This window comes from Oreochromis aureus, linkage group 10, assembly GCF_013358895.1.
Source record: "Oreochromis aureus strain Israel breed Guangdong linkage group 10, ZZ_aureus, whole genome shotgun sequence".
NCBI classification, from domain to species: Eukaryota; Metazoa; Chordata; class Actinopteri; order Cichliformes; family Cichlidae; genus Oreochromis; species Oreochromis aureus.
Genome location: NC_052951.1, coordinates 20,740,997 through 20,762,695, shown reverse-complemented (window position 1 = coordinate 20,762,695; position 21,699 = coordinate 20,740,997). Strand labels below are relative to the sequence as shown.

The 21,699-nt window shown below is 40.9% G+C and overlaps 1 protein-coding gene across 1 annotated transcript; it reads left to right on the top strand.

Moving 5' to 3' along the window:
- Positions 1 to 104: 104 nt before the first annotated feature.
- LOC116319715 (proto-oncogene DBL) lies at positions 105 to 21,692 on the top strand. Its single transcript, XM_039618166.1, has 27 exons — positions 105 to 431; positions 2,133 to 2,267; positions 2,397 to 2,513; positions 3,516 to 3,665; positions 3,786 to 3,910; positions 4,041 to 4,155; positions 4,245 to 4,364; positions 5,542 to 5,733; positions 6,130 to 6,321; positions 6,401 to 6,581; positions 6,894 to 6,982; positions 7,354 to 7,454; positions 9,183 to 9,249; positions 9,491 to 9,547; positions 9,701 to 9,816; positions 9,925 to 9,994; positions 10,082 to 10,174; positions 10,291 to 10,383; positions 11,773 to 11,898; positions 12,132 to 12,347; positions 12,433 to 12,525; positions 12,617 to 12,692; positions 12,924 to 12,966; positions 16,910 to 17,082; positions 17,882 to 18,000; positions 18,699 to 18,811; positions 18,912 to 21,692. The coding sequence occupies exons 1-27, from the start codon at positions 381 to 383 to the stop codon at positions 18,991 to 18,993; spliced, it is 3,105 nt and encodes a 1,034-aa protein (XP_039474100.1). The 5' UTR covers positions 105 to 380; the 3' UTR covers positions 18,994 to 21,692.
- Positions 21,693 to 21,699: the final 7 nt, after the last annotated feature.

Below are 21,699 nucleotides of genomic sequence, written 5' to 3'. Positions count from 1 at the left end.
ATAAATGATAATACAAATATAATATTATTGCGCAGAGTTCGTCAGTCTCCGCCTTTGCCAAATATTCCTTGATAACAGCAAGCCGAGTGATTTGATCCTTATTTCGTCTGGTCACAGGAATGATGATGATAATGTAGGCTTGTGTAAGTGTAAAGCGGCCAACTTCCTTTGGCTTTGACGTCAGGTGAAGCACACCCCACCATCCTGGTCCAGAGCAGAAGTGCATCTGCTGAGGTGCGCACTCAGCGCGCCGCTCTGCCTATCCGGACACTGCAGTGGAGGTTACCGTGCCATCTCTGCGGCTGCAGTACACCACGTCCCGCTGCGGACTTTCCGCGTACCAGTGAGGACAGGGCAGAACAAGGAAGCGCTAAAAAGCCATGGCCGAGTCCAACCCGCTACGGGGGTTCCCCCGTCTGCGCCGGGCCGCGGTAAGATCCGCCGGGAGGTGGGAGGCTTTAAACGGGGTGGCGAGAATGAGGATGCTGCAGCGGAAAGATAGACGAGCTTTTCTTAAGACTGTTAGGTTTTGCGACACAGACGCTGGGATGTGTTCGCACCGCATTACATATTTAACACGCCTCCCGGTTAAGAAAAGGGGTCGCAGTTGGACGGCAGTTCAGTGTTAAAGAGCCTGTGTCGGGGACCAGGACAGGCCAATGACAAATGTTTGGGCTGTAACTGCAGGTGCAGAACAACAAGAGGCTGTATCAGCTCTGGCTCTGCAGTCTGCACACACAGAGGGATCAAGTTGTGCAGCTTTATGTAACACATTTTGAAACCTGTGTATTTAAAGTACTCACACAAATCTCTGTGCAGTTGTTTGGTGCAGATGTGCCTACAAGTCTGCAGCTATCAAGTTACCTCCATCATGGCTGCTGTATTAGTAAATATCAAGAGGGACTGTGTGCAGTTGGGTGATTATTTACCTGGGACATTTGTAGTGTGCGCAGAGTATCAGTCTGTGTATTTGGTGTCCAAAAAAGCTCCACAGCTATAGCTGATAACAGACTTGATGGCTTTTAATGCGCTTTAAAAAAAAAACCCAATGAGGCATCCTTGAGGTTTTGCTTGTGTATTAGATTACACTGCACACATCAGTAGATGAGCAACTGAAAATAATGCATCATGAGACACAGATAGGCTTCCCTCCAGGTTTCTCAGATTTGAAAGAGACTTACATTATATATAGAAGTCTTCTCCATTTTTATTAATTCCTCAGCCTCATTTTATCTGAGCCTGCACACAGGAGAGGGAAACTGGATAACTGGAAACACTGGCAGGCTTATGAAGAAAGAGTAAACATGCTTGATGACTAACCCTGTAACATGTGGAAAAAGTAATACTTCAGTGGCAACAGAAGGTGTGGCATTCTTTGGGTTTGTACAGTGGATACTGTTTACAGTCTGTGGTGTGAGAGGAGAGATGTGGACAGGTGATGTGAAAAAGAGAGAAGAGTGACCATAGAGCAGAGTGAGCCAGAGGAGCTGACCGTAAGACCTTCTGAAGTGCTGCAGAGGCTGAAAGACTCCCCGGATTGACACAGAGGGATGCTGAGGCTGTGTTGAGCTTTGCTAGACTCCATGACAAACAACATCCAGCTGTCAGTGACTCTGAATGACTCGTCTGACTTTTCTCATCCCTCTCACACTGCAGTCCTCAGATAATGCAGGAATAAATCCTTAAAACTCTGGTTACCACATTGTTACACTGTTGTTTTTTCTGTCCCAAGAATTAGAGTTTGTTCACATTTCTGAATAAGACTGCTTTAGACTTCATTAGAAACCAATTAGTCCACCTAGTAGTAGTTAATTACATTGGCCCCTCTCAAGTAGCTACCAGAAATTGACTGCTGTGCTTGTACACGAAGAGGGCCTTTTCACATATTAGATATTGCATTTGGACATGTTGCAGCACATTTTTTCTTTAATTCTGGGGTTGTCAATCTGTGGGGTGAGCCCCTTTAGCAGGACACATAACCACTGCAGGGGGAGCATGAAAAACATGGGAAAAATATTGCTTGTGCTAAATAATAAGCTAAATGCTTATCTTTATTTCACAAACATTTAACATACCAATCATTTCTTTAAATGACTGATAAAGTGAGGTAATGATATCGTTTCTTCTTTCAGACCTCATTTCCAGGCAATCTACATTTGATCCTGGTGCTCAACCCCAGCAGTTTGTTAAGCTCTGCCCCAAGTCCATCATCGAGCACCGACCTGGGCTTTCGCTTCAGTCAGGATGACTTTCTGTTAAAGATGCCGGTGAGAGAAGGGGTTAAAAACTAGAGCACTCCTGTGCATGTATATTTAATTTTGTCACCTTTTAAAATGCCAGCTGCAGTGCAACACTGGCCAGGTAACAGCCAGATGCCTCGTGTTTGTGTTTTCTAGGTGGTGATGCTGCGTTCAGTTGGCGACCTGCTGCGCTACATTGATGAAAATCACTTGACAACAGACTTCACTGCAAAAGTGCAGTTCTGCCAAAGCGACTGGGTCGTCCTCCGCACAGTACGCACTTCAGATACTAGATAATCCACTTTATCTAGGCATGTTTTCTGTCATGCTAATTCTGTTAGTATCCAGGACAACTATCTATGCTGCTAAATTTAACAGGCCATGATAGCCTGTTCTGGGAATGTAAAAATGTGTCTTTATAAATATTCTAAGCCTTCATTTTTGATCTTTTACTTTATGTTTAATTCTTTTGTATTATATACTCACGTGAAACAGGTTTTCATATGCAGTCATGTGAAAAACTAAGTACACGTTTAGCGCTTCCTTTGGAGTTAAAAGGTTAAGTACAATCCGCGTACCACTAAACAAATGCACTTGATTAATTGATAATTGGCAAGTGTAACCAACTCTTATAAAAGGAGCATTTAAGTGGTTGTAAACACTATGCTATCCTCTTCCCAGGAGATGAGTCTTAGCAAATTCACCCCAAGATCAGACATTGCAATGCTCAGAGAATCTTTAATAAACCCAAGAGCTATATCTCAGACTCTATGGGCTCCAGTTAGCATGTGAAATTTGGAGCTACAGGACCCAGGCACCTTGAAGTCAAGTGTGAGGCCATTTATCCCAAAAATAAATAAATAGGTCATGCAACAAGACAATGATCCCGAGAACAGCAACAAATCTACAACAGAATGGCTAAAAAAGAAAAGAATGAACGTGTTGCAATGGCCCAGTCAAAGCCCACACTTCAACTTAATTAAAATGCTGTGTTGTGACCTTAAGAGAGCTGTGCAAAAACAAATTCCTGCAAACCTCAATCGTTGTGACAAAGAGTGGACCAAAATGTGGGAGTTGATAAAGTCATACAAAAAACTTCAAGTTATTGCTGCTAAAGGTTGTTCCACAAGCTCCTGAATCATTAGGTGTGCTTAGTTTTTCCACATATTTATATGCCTAATTTTGAGAACCATCAAAAAACTGAAATACAAATAATTTATTTCTGTGATTTTTTCTTCTTTTTTTTGGTTTGGGTGAAAATGTGTAATCCTGCAGTCCATTGAGACGTTTGCAGTGACAGTTAAAGAGATTGCTCAGCTGCTCCAGAGGTTCGGATCAGAGCTGTCAGACACCGAACTTCCTGATGAAGCTAACGCCATCGAATTCTTGCTGCACTCCCACACACACCGATACCGACAGATGAAGGTGGTGTTTTACTCCCAATCATTTCCTGCCTCTCTCTGCTCATCCACACTGTATCTGTCACTTTCTGTACTTAATCATTCTCTCTCTCTCTTTTTTTGCATCAATTTTGTACTGATCTAGGATGATATCAGGAGTGTGCTGAAAGAAGGACGCCTCCTGCTGTCAAACCTGGAAACTGTCAAAGCTTCTAAAAGAGATGCAGAGGAGGAGAGGGAAATACAAGCAGACATGGACACTGTTAAAAGGTAAACCATCAGAGGATAAGTGAAGCTCAGCTTGAGTATGAAAGACACGCTCTGAGTTTAATACCCTTTTTTAATGTTATTAAATCGTTCTTTTAGTAGACAGTTGTATCATGCGGCGTGTGTGTTTTAGGCTCCTGGCACAGCTCGGAGACATGGAGGAGGCATTTGATGGCTTCTTTGAGAAACACCACCTGAAGCTGCAGCAGTACCTCCAGCTGCTACACTATGAAAGTAGTTTCCAGCAGGTGTGATAAGTGGTGCCGATGTCTTTTCACGAGTCGTAGCAGTTCATGATCTCAGTCACACTGTTTTGTATTTGGTATCGTGTGTGTAGATGGAGGAGGTCCTGGAGCGGCTCTCTGCCCAGGAGAAGGAGATTCCCTCTTTGGGGCACACAGTGGTTCAGACAGAACAGTTACTTAAAGACCTGGATACACTGGACAAACGTGCTCAGGTGACACACATGCACACACACAATTAACATCTCACATGTGACTTGAAGAAATTAAGCAAGTGGGCCAAAATGTATATCTGTTTATCCAAAATAGGATTTATTCTCCTTCAGCAGTAATCTGCTGAAGGAGAATATGTGGAAAGCTCATATTCTCAATGCTCATATATTTAATGCCTGCAGGCAGCGAGAGCAGCAGCAATCACCCTCACAAGCAAACACACAATACCAGACAAATCTACCTTCCCTTCCATGTGGACACATAGGAAGCCTGAGGCAGGGAGAGCAGCAGGCGAAGTCATTTCAGTGATATCTGTAACTGGGTTATATACCCATGATGTCTATTCTGGCCGCTGGCTATCAAAACCAATTCGCTTTGGTGCACAACCTAGCATTCCACAGATTCTTCTAAACTTCAGCTATATGCACTTACTTCAAACCATCATGAGAACTCTCAATATTGTGTTGGTAAAGTGCAATTTGTGTTCTGGCCAAAAACAACTATGAACTCCAGCAAATATGACGTCATATCTCTCCAAGCACTTGCAAAGGCATTCTGCTAGCAGAAAACTAGTAGCAAGAGACCTCCGCACACAGAGTGGGTCAAAGTGGGATTTTAATTACTCGTCCACACATAGCGTGGTGTCGAGAGGACCCGTATGCAGGACCCAGACACAAACAAATCAAGAAAATGCAATCCTTTTATATTTCTGTTGCAAAGACCAAAAATAGACACCACCATGAAAAAATGAGGATTAGAAAGACAGGAGTGCAATAGATGGTTTGACAAGGACAAGAGGGAAAAGCATAACTATATATAGGTGAGAATGATGAGACACAGGTGGAAACAGTCCACAGCAGGTAGAAACTATGAGGGTTTGGGGAGACGATTATATGATGGAAATAACCTTCAGAGTTAAACAGCTAAAAACTAAATAATTAACATTAAGATATGAAAACTAACACCAAGTCTGACAAAGACAGGAGAACACAGGAGGAGGGAGAAACTAGACGCACAACAAAACTAACCAAAACATAACAAAGCCAACATAACACCCTTATGGCTTTTGGCAGGCTTTTCTTATAATTTATACTGATGGAGTTTGCATGTTGTTCAGGTTCGTTCTTGTCTGAGCTTTTTGTCATTAAAACCTCAAACCTCTGTCTCTGCTTGAATCAGGAGGAGATGGCTCGTGCCCAGGTGTTGATTCTACACGGTCACCAGTTGGCTGCAAACCACCACTACGCCCTGGCGCTCATCATCCAGCGCTGCAATGAGCTCCGACATCACTGTGATGTCATCACCATCGCCATACGCACCAAGAGGGCCTCGCTCACTCGAACACGAGACCTGCTGGGCCGCCTTGAGGAGGTAAAAATGTTCACAGGCCACTCTCACATGTGCAGAAATGCAAAGATGTGTGCATACAAACTTAAATTAAAACAGCAAAATTAATACACTGATGATTGTGCATTTTTGACTGAATGATCTACTTGTGAATCTTCCTCTTGCTATTAATGAAAATCAGGTCATTTTTATTTATACAGCCCCAAATCACAAATATGCCTCTATTTATAGTTGTCTATAAATCTATAAATCTCTAGGCTCTTCTGTCCTTGAGAAAAATTTGACAAAGAAAAATCTCTCATCTGCAAGTCAGTTGTTGACTGAAGCAAATATTTGCTCTGTTAGCAATCATTCACCTTTCTTGTAGCACAAAGTGTTGCCATGGAATCGGTCTTGTATTTAGCAGTCTTTTGTGAGCAGGCTCTTCGCTGGTGTGACGAGGGCGCCTATCTGCTGGCCAGCCAGATGGTGGACAAGTTCCAAACCAGAGAAGGAGCTCAGGAAGCATTGCAGTACCTCAGCTGCCACCAGGAGAGGGCGCCATCAGCCATGAAAAACAGCCAGGATACTCTCAGCTTTGAGTTTCAAGCCATACTCACCCCGCAGCTGCAGGTAACCTGAAACTGCTGACACAAACACACATATATTTTACACCACTGTTGTTTACTACAGTAGCTCTGTGTCTGTCCAGTCCCAGGTTTCCATGGTGACAGAGAAGCTGAACTCAATGCAGTGCATGATCAGAAACAGGGAGCAGTGTCTGAGGAAGCTGGCGGACGTGCAGGTCCGACCCATACAGCTGGTGGCCCCTCGGCCAGAACCGGACCAGACTTTCCAGCGTTGCAAGTCACCCCTTTTCTCCCCCAAACATGGTAGACCCTGTTCCATTGCACTCTTCTTAACACATTCTCAACAATTCAATCCTAATGGGGTTTCTTCCTGTTTTGCAGTAGAAAGTATGATAAAGCACAGGAGATATTTTGAGCTATTGAAGAGGTTCATGTCTGTTGTTGAGTAGGATGTTACTTGGGCACAGTTATCTCCCTATCTTACCTCCATGTCCCTCTTGCATTCAACAGTTTAACCAAGCTTTGGTCTTGACTGTGCTCTAAAGGTCTTGAGCTGTTGCTCTTTTGCCAGCATTTCCTTTTAGTTCTTCCTTATATGTGCGATATCCTCCACAGGTGTAGACTTTAATGTTTTGAACTCCAAGTTCTCCTTTGATCTGCTTCCCGGCAAGAGGGCTGCAAGGAGGAACAACAGCCAACGCAAGGTGTGTGTGTCTATATATATGTACATACAATACGTGTGTGTGTGTGTGTGTGTGTGTGTGTGTTTACTCTTTCACTGCAGGAGAAAACTTTGGTGTGTTTGCTTTCATTTGCTTTTTAAATATATTTTTATACATGCACAGCAGACTTGAACTTTGTAGACATTACCCAATGGGAATGCAATATTAAACAATTTTTAATCTCCCAGCATGCACCAGAAAAATATTTCCAGTAGCAGGAGTGTGTCTGAGAAAGGGCAACTTTGGCAAAAGATCTGCAGACTCTCTGTTTATTACATGTGTTTAAAACGCGTATTTTTACTCACTTTTCCATGGAAAGTTTAAGTTGACGTGGTTTGTATGTGTTTCGTCAGATCGAGGTGATGCATGATTACCAAGGCAACCGCAGCTGTCTATATGGATCCAACCCTGAAACTGATTCAGAGGCAGAGGACAGCCCAGAGCAGGTCACACGGTACATAGTCTTAAATGTTAATTGTGACTCTAATGTTGCTATAGGGAGTGCAGAATTATTAGGCAAGTTGTATTTTGAGGAATAATTTTATTATTGAACAACAACCATGTTCTCAATGAACCCAAAAACTCAGTAATATCAAAGCTGAATGTTTTGGAAGTAGTTTTAGTTTGTTTTTAGTTTTAGCTATTTTAGGGGATATCTGTGTGTGCAGGTGACTATTACTGTGCATAATTATTAGGCAACAACAAAAACAAATATATACCCATTTCAATTATTTATTTTACCAGTGAAACCAATATAACATCTCCACATTCACAAATATACATTTCTGACATTCAAAAACAAAACAAAAACAAATCAGCGACCAATATAGCCACCTTTCTTTGCAAGGACACTCAAAAGCCTGCCATCCATGGATTCTGTCAGTGTTTTGATCTGTTCACCATCAACATTGCGTGCAGCAGCAACCACAGCCTCCCAGACACTGTTCAGAGAGGTGTACTGTTTTCCCTCCTTGTAAATCTCACATTTGATGATGGACCACAGGTTCTCAATGGGGTTCAGATCAGGTGAACAAGGAGGCCATGTCATTAGTTTTTCTTCTTTTATACCCTTTCTTGCCAGCCACGCTGTGGAGTACTTGGACGCGTGTGATGGAGCATTGTCCTGCATGAAAATCATGTTTTTTCTTGAAGGATGCAGAGACTTCTTCCTGTACCACTGCTTGAAGAAGGGGTCTTCCAGAAACTGGCAGTAGAACTGGGAGTTGAGCTTGACTCCATCCTCAACCCGAAAAGGCCCCACAAGCTCATCTTTGATGATACCAGCCCAAACCAGTACTCCACCTCCACCTTGCTGGCGTCTGAGTGGGACTGGAGCTCTCTGCCCTTTACCAATCCAGCCACGGGCCCATCCATCTGGTCCATCAAGACTCACTCTCATTTCATCAGTCCATAAAACCTTAGAAAAATCAGTCTTGAGATATTTCTTGGCCCAGTCTTGACGTTTCAGCTTGTGTGTCTTGTTCAGTGGTGGTCGTCTTTCAGCCTTTCTTACCTTGGCCATGTCTCTGAGTATTGCACACCTTGTGCTTTTGGGCACTCCAGTGATGTTGCAGCTCTGAAATATGGCCAAACTGGTGGCAAGTGGCATCTTGGCAGCTGCACGCTTGACTTTTCTCAGTTCATGGGCAGTTATTTTGCGCCTTGGTTTTCCACACGCTTCTTGCAACCCTGTTGACTATTTTGAATGAAACGCTTGATTTTTTCGATGATCACGCTTCAGAAGCTTTGCAATTTTAAGACTGCTGCATCCCTCTGCAAGATATCTCACTATTTTTGACTTTTCTGAGCCTGTCAAGTCCTTCTTTTGACCCATTTTGCCAAAGGAAAGGAAGTTGCCTAATAATTATGCACACCTGATATAGGGTGTTGATGTCATTAGACCACACCCCTTCTCATTACAGAGATGCACATCACCTAATATGCTTAATTGGTAGTAGGCTTTCGAGCCTATACAGCTTGGAGTAAGACAACATGCATGAAGAGGATGATGTGGACAAAATACTCATTTGCCTAATAATTCTGCACTCCCTGTAGTTTTTTTAGGTTTATGTGTGTGATCCATTTAGGAGCCTTTTAGCTTCTTCCTGTGCGAGTGTCAGAGCTTACACAGCAGTTTTATATTGTTTTTGTGTCTGTTTATGTTTACGTTCACTCTTTTTAGCCATATTATGAAGGAACTGATAGCTACAGAGAGGATCTATGTGGATGAACTGCTCTCCGTCCTTCTGGTGAGTTTAAATCATTTGATGGTATTGTTTTGTTTGTTGGATATTTCATCATTTTTATAGATATACATATCAGTGTAAAGAATAGTAAGGGGCAGTATTTTAGGTACAGGGGCTTTCTAGATTTCATTTTTAGTCTGGGTAACACTGACAGCATGAGGAGGGAATATCTTAAAGTCTTGGGCAATCTTGAAACCACTGGCTATTACCTGGTTATGATTTAGTTGTTTGTTAGCTTTTCTAGTTTGTCTTCATCAACGTCAACATTAACCAGGGCACAGAAGAACAAGTCTTGGCCAGAGTATCCACGGAGTGGTCATCAGATGACAGGGTTTCCAGACTTGTTTTGTCATTTTGTATTTCTCGATATTTTATTTAAACCTTTCTCCTTTTCTTTGGCTTGCCTTACCATCTCTCCTCACCCTTGACTACCTCTCGCCTCTGCAATTATCAGGGTTACAGGGCAGAAATGGAGGACCCCTCCATGGCTAATCTTCTTCCTGTAGCTTTGCGCAGCCAGAAGGACGTTCTGTTCGGCAACATGCCAGAGATTTACCAGTTCCACAGCAGGCAAGCCGCACACACAAACACACAGAGCTCACAAGCTGTTCCTGTCCCTTTCTGTCTTTTCATGCTGATCCAATTTCCTTTTATGTTCCTCTTGGTTTCTCCTTACAGGATCTTCCTCCAAGATCTGCAGAGTTGCCTGGAGACACCAGAGAGCGTGGGGGCTTGCTTTCTGAAAAGGGTGAGGGAAGACATGATGAAAAACACGAGGACTTTACATGATGTGATATAACACAACATGTTTAAGTGCACATTTGTGTGTGAGCAGAAGGAGAAGTTCCAGGTGTACGAGCGTTACTGCCAAAACAAGCCTCGATCTGTGTTGCTCTGGAGACAGTGTGCTGATTCGCCGTTCTTTCAGGTAGTTGCGCACGTTTAACATGACGCACTCACTTTCACTTTTTGTACTTATGGTACCGTATTTGTTCAGAATGTATTTTGATCTCTCCATCCCTGTCCTGTTCTTTCTTTCTGCAGGAGTGCCAGAAGAAGCTTGATCACAAGTTAGGTCTGGACTCTTACCTCTTGAAACCAGTCCAACGCCTCACCAAGTACCAGCTGCTGCTCAAGGTTTTTACATTTGAGCTATAAAAACTTATTAATAATGCAGTCCACTCACTGAAATTAATAATTCTGAGTCTGTTGCCAATGTATAATAAAGAAATGTAAATTTTGACTTATAATTTCATTACTAGCCCAAAAAACTTATCGGCTTGCCGATATTTTCGATATTAGATATTTGCTGATCTGTTGCTATTGACATTTATAAAGAAGAGACGCCGGAACACATTTAAACCGTGTTACGAGTAAATCAATACATATGACAAATGTCAGAGAAATCTGTTCACGTTTTGTGTGTCTGGATAAATATCATAATAGCAAATTTTTATAATACTGATGTTCATCAAATATCGGTATGGCTATCGGTCTGTGTATGGGTTAGCTCTAATTACAACTGCTGATAACAAAAACTTTCATATACCTAATGAAGATCAGTATGCTACTAAAGCTTAAAATCAGATATTGTGTTACAAATGAACAATACATGCAATACGTGAACTTTCACTATTTTCACTATTTTCTGTTTTTTTTTTTTTACTGTCAACTTAGCACGACCCCTGCCAGTCACAAAATATTACAGCAATCAATGTTTTTACAACATGCGATTATGTAAAAAAATCCTAACTTTCTCATGATTTACAGTATGCATCTGTATTCATAGAACAAAAATATTCAGGGAGATCTTGAATGATTACTGATTCATGAGTCACTCAGAAGCTCAAATAAATACTCTGGTGGTGAAAATGTTAATATTTGCTTTCATCCACTATGTTATTGTGTAAAAATTTAACTGCACCCTCATACAGCGCAAATTGTATCAACTCATCACCAGAAAAAAAAGTGCTGCTAATGTTATTGGCTACAGCAAAGTAGGTCAGGAAAACAAACATGTTTCATAATTGAAAATGTCTGTGCGTTGAACTTTGAGCTACAAGAGAATGTTGATAGAAGACTGAGCTCTGTGAGCCTGCGGTTCTTGTCCTGACCTCTGTGTTTTTTCTTTCTATTAGCGGTAATTATTTTTTTTGCTGTGCTTTTTTAATAGTAGTAATATCTCATGTGGACAAGCCATCCGTGCAGTAATTGCTTTTGTCTGAATTGACGCATGGACAAAGTGACGCTGGCACAGAGAGACAAACAGATAAGAAGGTTATTTCAACAGAAACAGAGATGCAGACAAATAAAAATGACTTTTGTGGAGACGCACAATTTTAAAAGGCACAGAGACTAATCGACAGCAACAGGTTGGATCCATTTATTCAATTTGCAGAGTCACAGACAGGCTGACAATGATTTACATGTGCATAAAGCCATTTAAGTGGACAGACATCAAGGCAGACCAGATTAGATAAAGTAAGATCCACTGACATGTCATGCTGTGTGCCTGTCCTTGTTCAGGAGCTTTTAAAGCACTGCACAGAGGAGCGATACCGCTGTGAACTCCAGGAGGCTCTGGACTCCATGCTGGAGCTATTGAAGTCTGTCAACGACTCCATGCATCAAATAGCCATCACCGGATATCAGGTACCAGCCAGTCAAATCAACAAATAAAACAGCAGACACACAATCACATTACTGGTTGGCAGATTTATGACCTATCATCACACTTAATCTTATTAGAGCAAAGCACAAAATCTTTCTTACTGGTTGTGATAAGAATAGATTGTGCGTGTGGAAAAACCTTCAGTATATTACTTTGCTGGCAAGCTGCAGATTTGAGTCTTGAGTGTATCCATCTGTCTGTCTCCTTGACACAGGGTGATCTCAGCCAGCTGGGCCGTGTCGTGATGCAAGGCAGCTTTAGCGTGTGGATCAGCCATAAAAGGGCAGCGGTGCGAATGAAAGAGCTGGCCAGATTCAAACCCATGCAGAGGCACCTCTTCCTCTACGAGCACGCCCTGCTCTTCTGCAAGCGCAGAGACGAGGACAACCACGACAGGACGCCCTTCTACAGCTTCAAATCTTGCCTCAGAGTAATGACACTAAAAACTCTCTCACATTATCAGGCAACTCAAACACTTTATGTTTCCAATTCACAGTTTTTCTCTCTGTCTGTAGATGAGTGCAGTGGGAATCACGGAAAATGTGAAAGGAGATGTGAAGAAATTTGAAATCTGGTATAGCAGCAGAGAAGTGGTGTACATAGTTCAGGTATGTGATGCTCTTTTTTCTATTTTAAGTGTAACTGCAAAGACTTTTCAGTGTCTTGTAGTGTGTTATATTCACTCTGTGTTTCTATTAGGCTCCCACGGTGGAGGTCAAAGTTGCCTGGCTGATGGAGATTCGAAAAATTCTCAACAACCAGCAAAAACTACAAGGTTTCAATTAATGTTGATGTTGCTTTGTGACCTGTTCTTTTTCCCTTTTTAAAAGCCCGATTTCATTTATATGACTTGTGTTCAGTCGTGTTTTTTTTTTATAAGTGCTTTGTGGTTTTTGTTGAAACCTTAAAGTCCTTCCTAGCAGTGTAATTTCCTTTACTCTGTTGTTTTTGGATTTTTATTCCTTCTACATCTAACTCATTCCTCTATGTCATCTCATTTTCTTAGATGAAGCTTCTCTTCTGCTTTCAGACAACCCTCTCTCTGACAGGTGATTCTCTCTGCATGACCTCACATGATGTAGGGATGTGCAAAAACATTTACATAAGAATCATGAAATGCAGTTTTTATTCAGGTCACACAAACCAAAAAGATTCCGTTTTTTTCAATAGCTTTTTTAAAAAGTTGGGACGCTGTGTAAAATGCAAACATATCAAATGTACAAGCTGAGGCATTTTACTGGTTCATGAAAAATATTAACTCATTTTAAGATTCATGGTGGCAACACGTCTCTATAAAGCTGGAGGAATGTTTTACAACTAATCAGGTTAACAGGTCAGTAACAGTTTTGGGTATAAAAACAGCACTTTAGAGAGGTAGAGTTTCTCACGCGTAAAGATGGGCAGAGGTTCACCAATCTGCACAAAAGTCTGTCTGCAAATTGTGAAACAAATTTCAGAATAATGTTCTTCAACTTAAAATTGTGAAGATCGAATATCTCATCATCTACAGTACATTATATCATCAAATGATTCAAAATCTGGAGAAAACTCTGTGTGCTCAGGGGACAAAGCCAAAAGTCAGTATTGAATGCCTTTGATCTCTGGGCCCTCAGGTGGCGCTGTTCAATAACACTTCCGGAAATCAATCACCGTTAACTGTGCCATCCACAAATACAGGTTAAAGCTCTAAAATAAGCCATATCAGTGAAAGCTCGTTTAAAACTGGAAAACCATTCTGTGGTAAAATTAATCAAAATTTGAAATTCTGTTTGGAAAACATGGACGCCATGTCCTGCCGACTAAACAAGAGAGACCGTCTGGCTTGTTATCAGTGCTCAGACCATCAGAGCCTGTAGCTCTGATGGTATGGGAGCGCATTAGTGCCTAAGGAATTGACGGCTTGCACATCTGGAAAGGCACTATCAGTGCTGAAACGTATATACTGCTTATAGAGAAACATATACGCCCATCCAGATTATGTCTTCTTCAGGGGGGTATAAGATTTGAAAATCATTGTGTACATTTTACACAGTGTCCCAACTTTTTGGAATCTGGGTTGTATGAGTAACTCTGTGGATAGAATTTCAAAATTCCCTCATCCCCATACAGCATCACAGAAGCTTGTTATGATGTTTCATGTGTGGTGAGAACAGGTCAGCCCATGTCTGATAACTCCATTCTATTCTTTTAAAACCTGATAAATTCTGGGAAGAAAAAGATTGTGTTTTGACCCTTAAATCCAATTTCTGGAATGACTTCCCGATCACATAACACCCGCCTACAAGTCAGGATATCCGCCATTGCCACAATCATAATTCTCATAATAATCTTTTTACAGTTTATTGATGTTACTGAGTCAGTGTGCATGTGCGCAGTGGCTCCGTATGTGAATGTATCAGCATCTTTGTCATTACCCGCGAGATCTGGCATTCATGGCTGAACTGCCAAATCCTGCAGATGGCACAACATTGTCTTCAGCTCTGATATTTAAAGCTGCTGGTTTTCAGCACCATGGACAGTGCCATTCACTTAATTTAGGCCTGCTACAGTTTCTTTCTGTGCTGCTGGGCTTTGATTCCTCTTCATATTCATGCATATTCACCTCACTGCAACAGTCCCTGATTAGATGCTTTAAAGTGCTATTGACTGTAACAGGGAGGCTGTGCATTACATTCTTTTAAACACATTCTTTTAAGTGACTCTGTCAGATACATTCTTGATCCCGTGGTGACCATTAAAGTGATAGGATGTGCTAGAAGAGGTAACTGTAAGTGTGTGGTAGTTATAAGACTACTTTTAGAGGGGTTTTCTTTTGAACATCTTGTACTTGTTGCTTTGATGATTGCAAGCTATTCAAAGTATTGTCAGTGATGGAGCTTTGCAGTGTGTTGGAGTTTGCGGGTGTTTGTTTGTGGAGTTGTTTTGGAGATGACAGTTTTATGTTTACAGGTGGCATGCTAGCATGTTGTAAGGTCAAGTAATGGCTGAGCCTTGTGTGTGTCACAATGTGCAAGATCATGGAGATACAGTTTATGGGAAATTTATCAACACTGGTATGTTTTCTCTTTGTCAGCAGCTTCCACGAAGAGATCAAAACTAATGTTGTTATTTGTAGTCTCAGCCAGGTTTTGCTTGGACCTCCACTGTTCATGAAACCTTTTTAAACATATCAATGACACATACTGTTGCAGTGCTCTTTCTTTACTGTAATCACTGGCACTAGGTTACATTAGTTGCATTATTTATAATGCAAAAAATAAAAAAATAAATAAAGTGCCCAGCTATGAAGAACTATTAAACATTTGATGTAAAATTAAAATCCATATTTGTGAGCATTTATAGAAATCTTTAATAGGGAACCAGGAGATTATAAAGGGTGTTAGAAGGTATTGACAGAGACAGATGAGATAGTAGATTTGAGGGCCAAAATGTAGGATGCAAAACTAATTTACACACAAGCTTTAATGGCTGATTTCAAAATTCACAAGTTGAAAAGAGAAACAAAAGGTACCAGGGTAAAATAGGAAGAACCATAAAGCAAACCGAGTCCTTATGACGCAAGCTCAGCATCACCATCGGGAAGTACCCAAAAGACAAATGCTAAACACAGAAGGAGGAAGAGTTTGACTAAACAACATGAATGAGAAAAGTGAGCACTGCTGCGTTTTCAGTCGGAGAAGCATTTCATCTCACATCAGAGTGATTTCTTTAGTCTTGCTGATGCATTTTTTGCAAAACACGTCTCTGTGGCTTTCAAGCCCAGAAGACTTGCACCCAAAATTGGTTCACACCAAGGATCCTATCCCCCGGTAAAAACAGAGTAATATAGTGTACACTGTTAAGTGCCAGGAGGATCGCTGTCATTTATACTTCGGGGAAAACTGACTAAGCAGAAGAGCTGCATCATGTGGTAAAAACTCTATTTACACCTACCAACCAGTGGCCCCTGTTTTAGTGATAAGAATGTACACATCCTGGACAGGGAGGAACGCTGGTTTGAATGGGCAGTCAAGCAGGACATTTACCTGAAAAGGGAAAGATCATCTCTGAACTGAGGAGGGGACCCTAGCTCCAGTTCTGTGATTGCATCCAGGATTTCCTTACCTGGATCTAGACTGAGGGTGAAAAGTCGTACGCAGAATATTCTGTAAAATTAAAAAACTAAAAGTCATCGTACCACAGGAATGAGGATTAAAGAGTTTTAAAAAGTACAACAAACTTTAAGCACTAGAATGATAAAAAAAACAAAAAACAAACAGAAACTCAGACTAAAATGTTTAAACACAAAACTCAAATAGGACCACGACCCATTGTTAGTGTTGGTCTTATCATGGGAGTTGTTGACATACATTAAATGATACCAGCGATTTCTTTTAAGAATTTGAGCATGGTAAAACCCCGATCAGACATTGTCTTGAAGCACTTTTTGATTCTTACTAATATACAGTATGGATGATGAAATACTGTAAGGATTGCCACTCTTTGAATGATATGTGGATCTAACAATTGTGTAGGCCTAACAGTATTTGTAAGTAATTGCAGTGTTTGCTTTATTTAGCAGATGGGAAGGCTTAAAGCATTCAGACAATTATTATTGTACTGCCTTAATGTTCTTTCTAGTTATTGTATTAAATGGGACAAGCTTCACCCGTCTACTACATAAAGCAGGTTGAAGCACACATGGAAATTATTTGCAAATGCCCTTTAATCAGGGCCTGTTATGTGTGTTTGTGTAGAATATTGTAGAAATAATATTTCCATATATTGCAGCGATCTCTGATATAAATGATTTTCATGTGATAACCTCGAACATCTTTTGAAATCAGGCGCTGAAATATATGTGACTGTAACCTGAGTGGGATGTTGTGTTAATTTACAGACTGTGTTTGAGGTAACAGCTCGTTTTGTGACACCGTGGATGTCGTTGTTGTTGTTGTTGTTTGTTTTGTTTGTTGTGCTCGTTGGTCTTGTTCCCATTGTGATGTGGTTTAGTGCATCAGAGATGTGTGTGTCGTGGGGCAGCGCGCCGGTGGGAGGCTGCTCAGCGTGTCTCCCTGTTCCTCACAGCTCCTCTACAACAAGCCACTCCCACATTCCGAGAGGGGAGGAGTCGCTACACACTAGCCCCGCCCATTCGGATCCTGTGGTTCATTCACCTCGACGCAGTGAGTTGGACAAATGGAGTACAAACACACACACACACTTGTTTTTACACCTTAGTGAGGACATCAAATCAACAGGAGCTTTCCCTGGCCACTTACCTGAACAATAAGAAAAATAATATTTAACCCTAAACCTAACCATAACCTAATTGTAACCTTAACCCTGAAACCACAATTTGAGGTGTTTGTGCTGATATGCTGTATTTGATTTTTTACCATGCCCTACCATCTTTTTAGAGATAAGAGGTTTTGGTAAATGGTAAATGGCCTGTGTTTGTATAGCACTTTACATAGTCCCTAAGGACTCCAAAGCGCTTTACACGTTCAGTCATCCACCCATCCACACACACATTCACACACTAGCGATGGCAAGCTACATTGTAGCCACAGCCGCCCTGGGGCGCACTGACAGAGACGAGGCTGCCGAGCACTGGCGCCACCGGGCCCTCTGACCCCTGTTTTCCCCTTTTTCTAATTGCACTGTCATGAACTTTAACATTTAACATGGGTATTCTGCAGCTTCTCTCAGCATTGCATGGTCTGACTTTAGTGAACATTTTCTAGGATGTCCACCCCTGGGAAGATTAGCATCTGTCTTGAATGTTTTCCACTTGTGGATAACCTTTCTTAGTGTAGAATGATGGACTTTAGATTGTTTGGAAATGACCTTATTGACCTTTCTTTTTTACCATGAGTATTTCATTACTAACATTTAACTGTTCAATTTTCTCATTTACAAAACAAAGAAACAGAAAAATTCTGCAGTTTCACTTCACTTCTTTTAGCTGTCTTTCATCTGTAGGTTGGCCTGCGAATGCTCACTCAGTGGCAATCTGTGAGGGCCTGGAGGACTGGGGTGCTACAGACCTCTCCGCTTTATCAGACTCAGAGGAGGAGGAGGAGGATCAGCCTGCCCCACTGGTGAGATTTTGTTACTGTCACATGAGTCCTGAGATATGCACAGAGTTCACACAGAAACTGAGATGTGGTTATGCAGAGAACATTGACTACTAAAAGCAGTTTAAATGTGCTTGCCTGATGGGAGGGACTTACTAAAGCTTTTAAAATTCTAGCTCTTATTTTTTGTTTGTTTCTTTGCATTTGCATGAAGCCTACCGCTTCTTTAAGGGAAAATTATGAACATAAAGCTGTGCAGCTACAGCAGGTGGAAGGTCCTACCTGAACCTAGTAGACCTCCCTCAAATGGGTGGTGGCATCCAGCCTGTCATTTTCTTACACCAGAATTCAAAATATCATTAGGATAAGAGCTATAAGTCTTATGTCTTTGTTTTTAACAAAGATCCTCCAACTTTCTTTTCTGGCAGTTCATTCCTCTTCTTCCTCTTCTTCCTCTTTTCATTACCTCCTACTGGAGACTGATATTAGACAAGACCTGCCTTCTTGATATTTTTCCCCCATCCAATATGACTATGAAGGACACTGTGACTGACGTACCATCTATTATACACTGATACTTTGTGCGACGATGCTCTTTGCGGCCTGTGGTGGTTTATGAGTTCCTTAATGAGTAAATATGTATGTGTCTTGTCTATTCATTCATGTGGCAAAGGGTTGAATACACTGTTCCCTAAGTTTTTAATTTTTTTACTCTGTTCCAGGTGGCAGGCAGGTACAGAGTGATGGTAGAGAGCACCATGGCCAGCTCTGATGACATCATCTTTAACTGTGGTGATGTCATCCAGCTGCTGCATGAGGATTCATCAGGAATGTGGTAAGACTGGCCACATTCTTCAGAAATCTTGAATTCAACCATTTTCAAATGTTGAAATGTTTAAAAAGATTTTGCGCATTGGTGTTGTGTATAACTGCAGGATAGTGAAGAATATAAGTCGTGGCGAAGAAGGCCGCGTCCTACCCGAGGACTTACATAGGATTCTGGGAGAGACGTGCTGAGAGCCAATCAGGACAGAGGATGAATGAAGAAGTGTGCCTGTTTGTTGCTCACTCTTTGCCTGAATATCCTTCCATGTGTACAGACACACACAGACTTATATATTCCATCAACTTCCTGAAAAAATGGGCATCTGAATCTGCTTGTCAATCAAAATGAAGCACAACATCAGCCACAGACTTTACTCCTCAAACTGCTGTGAGAGTTTCACCTCTGAAGACTGTGAACTCCAGAAAGAACCTCAGAAGACTTTAACAGTGGAAAGCACATACAAGCCATCCTTTGCTCTGCCTTCTCCGGCAGCAATACATCAGAATATTTTGGACTGAAGACTTTAAACAGGGGCTTTTATTTATATGTTCAGAGTGGACTTTTGTTCTAGACGTCAAGCTGTATAATTTCTATTTTCTTATGAAATATCATGTCTACCAACATATCATTACTGTTCTTGTGCCAAACAGCTAAGCTAACTGTCATGCAGAAATGCCCTGGTTATGTCGTCGCCGCCTCTTAGCAGCCAAAGTGAACACTGAATGTCTGTCAGCTTTGTTTACGTGATAAAAAATTAAAAAAAAGAAGAAAAAAATGAAAATATGGCATTTTAGTTTTCCAGGTTTCAGCTTTCATACTTGCTCTAGACAATTTGACACTCAGTGCTCATAGTGTGGGAAAAAATTACTGCATACCCTTGTTTACAGTTAGCTTAATTAAAAGGGACCTATTATGCTTTACTTTTCTCTCTCCTTAAATAATTACCTGTTACAGCAGTACTACTCATATTAAGCATGGCCAGAGTAATCCTTGTAAGCTAAAAGATAAGGCTTCAAATAGCTCCAAATGCTTGGTTTCATACAGTTCCTTCTACTCTCGGCTCTTTATGACATCAGTGAGAATGGATATGATGTTTTATGATGTTTATGATGTGCAAATGAGAAATGAGCTAGCTTAAAGGGATGGAACAGGAAACTGCACTGTTAGTGTAATTAGTATGAGATAAATGATTATTCTGAACTTTGAATCATGCCAAGCTGCTTAAGTAGATTCCAAGAATAAAACATATGGAGCAGGAAATGAGAATAATCGGTCCCTTTAATGACGTGTCGTAGCAGGAAAGGCAGAGGCAAAAAAACATTGTTTAAAATTAGTTTGGGAGTTTAAAGTGGAGATAAACAATCTGCCAACAGTTTTAGCAAACTAGAACATTTTTAGTCGTTATTATTGACACAGTATATGATAAAGTGAATCAATTCATCATCTTGTGGTGCCACCCCAAAGTGTGGAAGACCAAATGCAATACACAAAATTTTGCCCTGGGTCTTAACAGGACACCAAAGGCCTCGACCTCAAAGTCCTTCTCCTGTAATCTCTGATCACAATTTTGGTAATTAACGGAACAAGAAACCTCTGTCAGTGCACTTTGAACAACCAGATTAAATTAGGTCTAAATCGTACATCCTTGCCACTGTGTACTTTGGAGTCCAGGAACACTGATACGGACAGATCCTCTCCTGGTGGTACAAGTTTAAATATTTCCTGTATTTTATTGAAAAAAAGCATTGGTGAAAGTTTCAGTTGCAGGGTGATTCACTCTTTTATGAAGAGTCTCCTGAAAACTACACTAGGACTAGGTTGCTGTTATTTATGGTGATAAAATAGTTTTTAATGAAAGTTATATTCTCTGCTATGCTTTTTTTTTTTCATTTGATTCAGTAGCTTTTCCATCCATCATAGTCTTTTAGAGCTAAAACCATTATCACTGACAAGCTTTACCATATTGATTGATTGCTTGCTGCTGTGCATGGGTAACTTACACCCTACATATGACTGTAGCTTTATTTCCACCTGCAATGAGAAACTATGCTCAGTGTTGGGTACTACCTGTAAAAAGAATAATGTGGAGTTTTCACCTGAGCATATTTGTGAATATGAAATTTGAGGGGGTTCATTGAGAATATGGAAATGTATTTTGAACTGCCTTGTTTTAAAACTGCCCAGTCCAACATTGTCTACGTTGTAAAAATAAGCCAGAAAAGTGTGTGAAGTGTGCAGAGTGTTCACAAAAACACTGCCACTCAACTGTAAATGAGCTGAGAGCTCATCTCTGACTGATGTAGTGTAATTATCTGAGTTGCTGGCAGCTTATTTAGACATCCGCAGCAGACTGTGACCATGTAAACATTAAAAATCGAAACTGTCAATGTTAAACATCATTTTAGTCAGTATTTTAGTCTGAATGGTGGTACTGCTTTGGACAGACAGATGCTGATACTCTGCTATCAAGTGAAGAAATGAATTTATTGCAAGAATATTTGAATCAAATCCTTGTAGTAGCAGTAAATCCAAGATTAGCTTGTACACTAAGTGAAGATTAATTTTCACAGTATTCAGCACCCACAGTGGGAGCATTGAATCATTTGACAGTGAGCGCTCGACCATCCAAATGAAGCATGTTCACTGATACGCAATACTAAATAACATTTCATCACTTTAAATTGATTTGAAATCCACCCACCGCTGGCTACACTGTAGCATCAGAAGTTATTAATGGATTAGTTCAGTTAGGCTTTAGCGTCTTTCGTGGCAGTGCTTTAACTTGGTGTTTGCTGCTTTTGCTTATTTGAACTGTATTTTTTTTAAATAATACTAATTATGTACATAATTATTTTCTGAAAATATAAACACTGGACTTGTTTCAGCTTGACTGATGT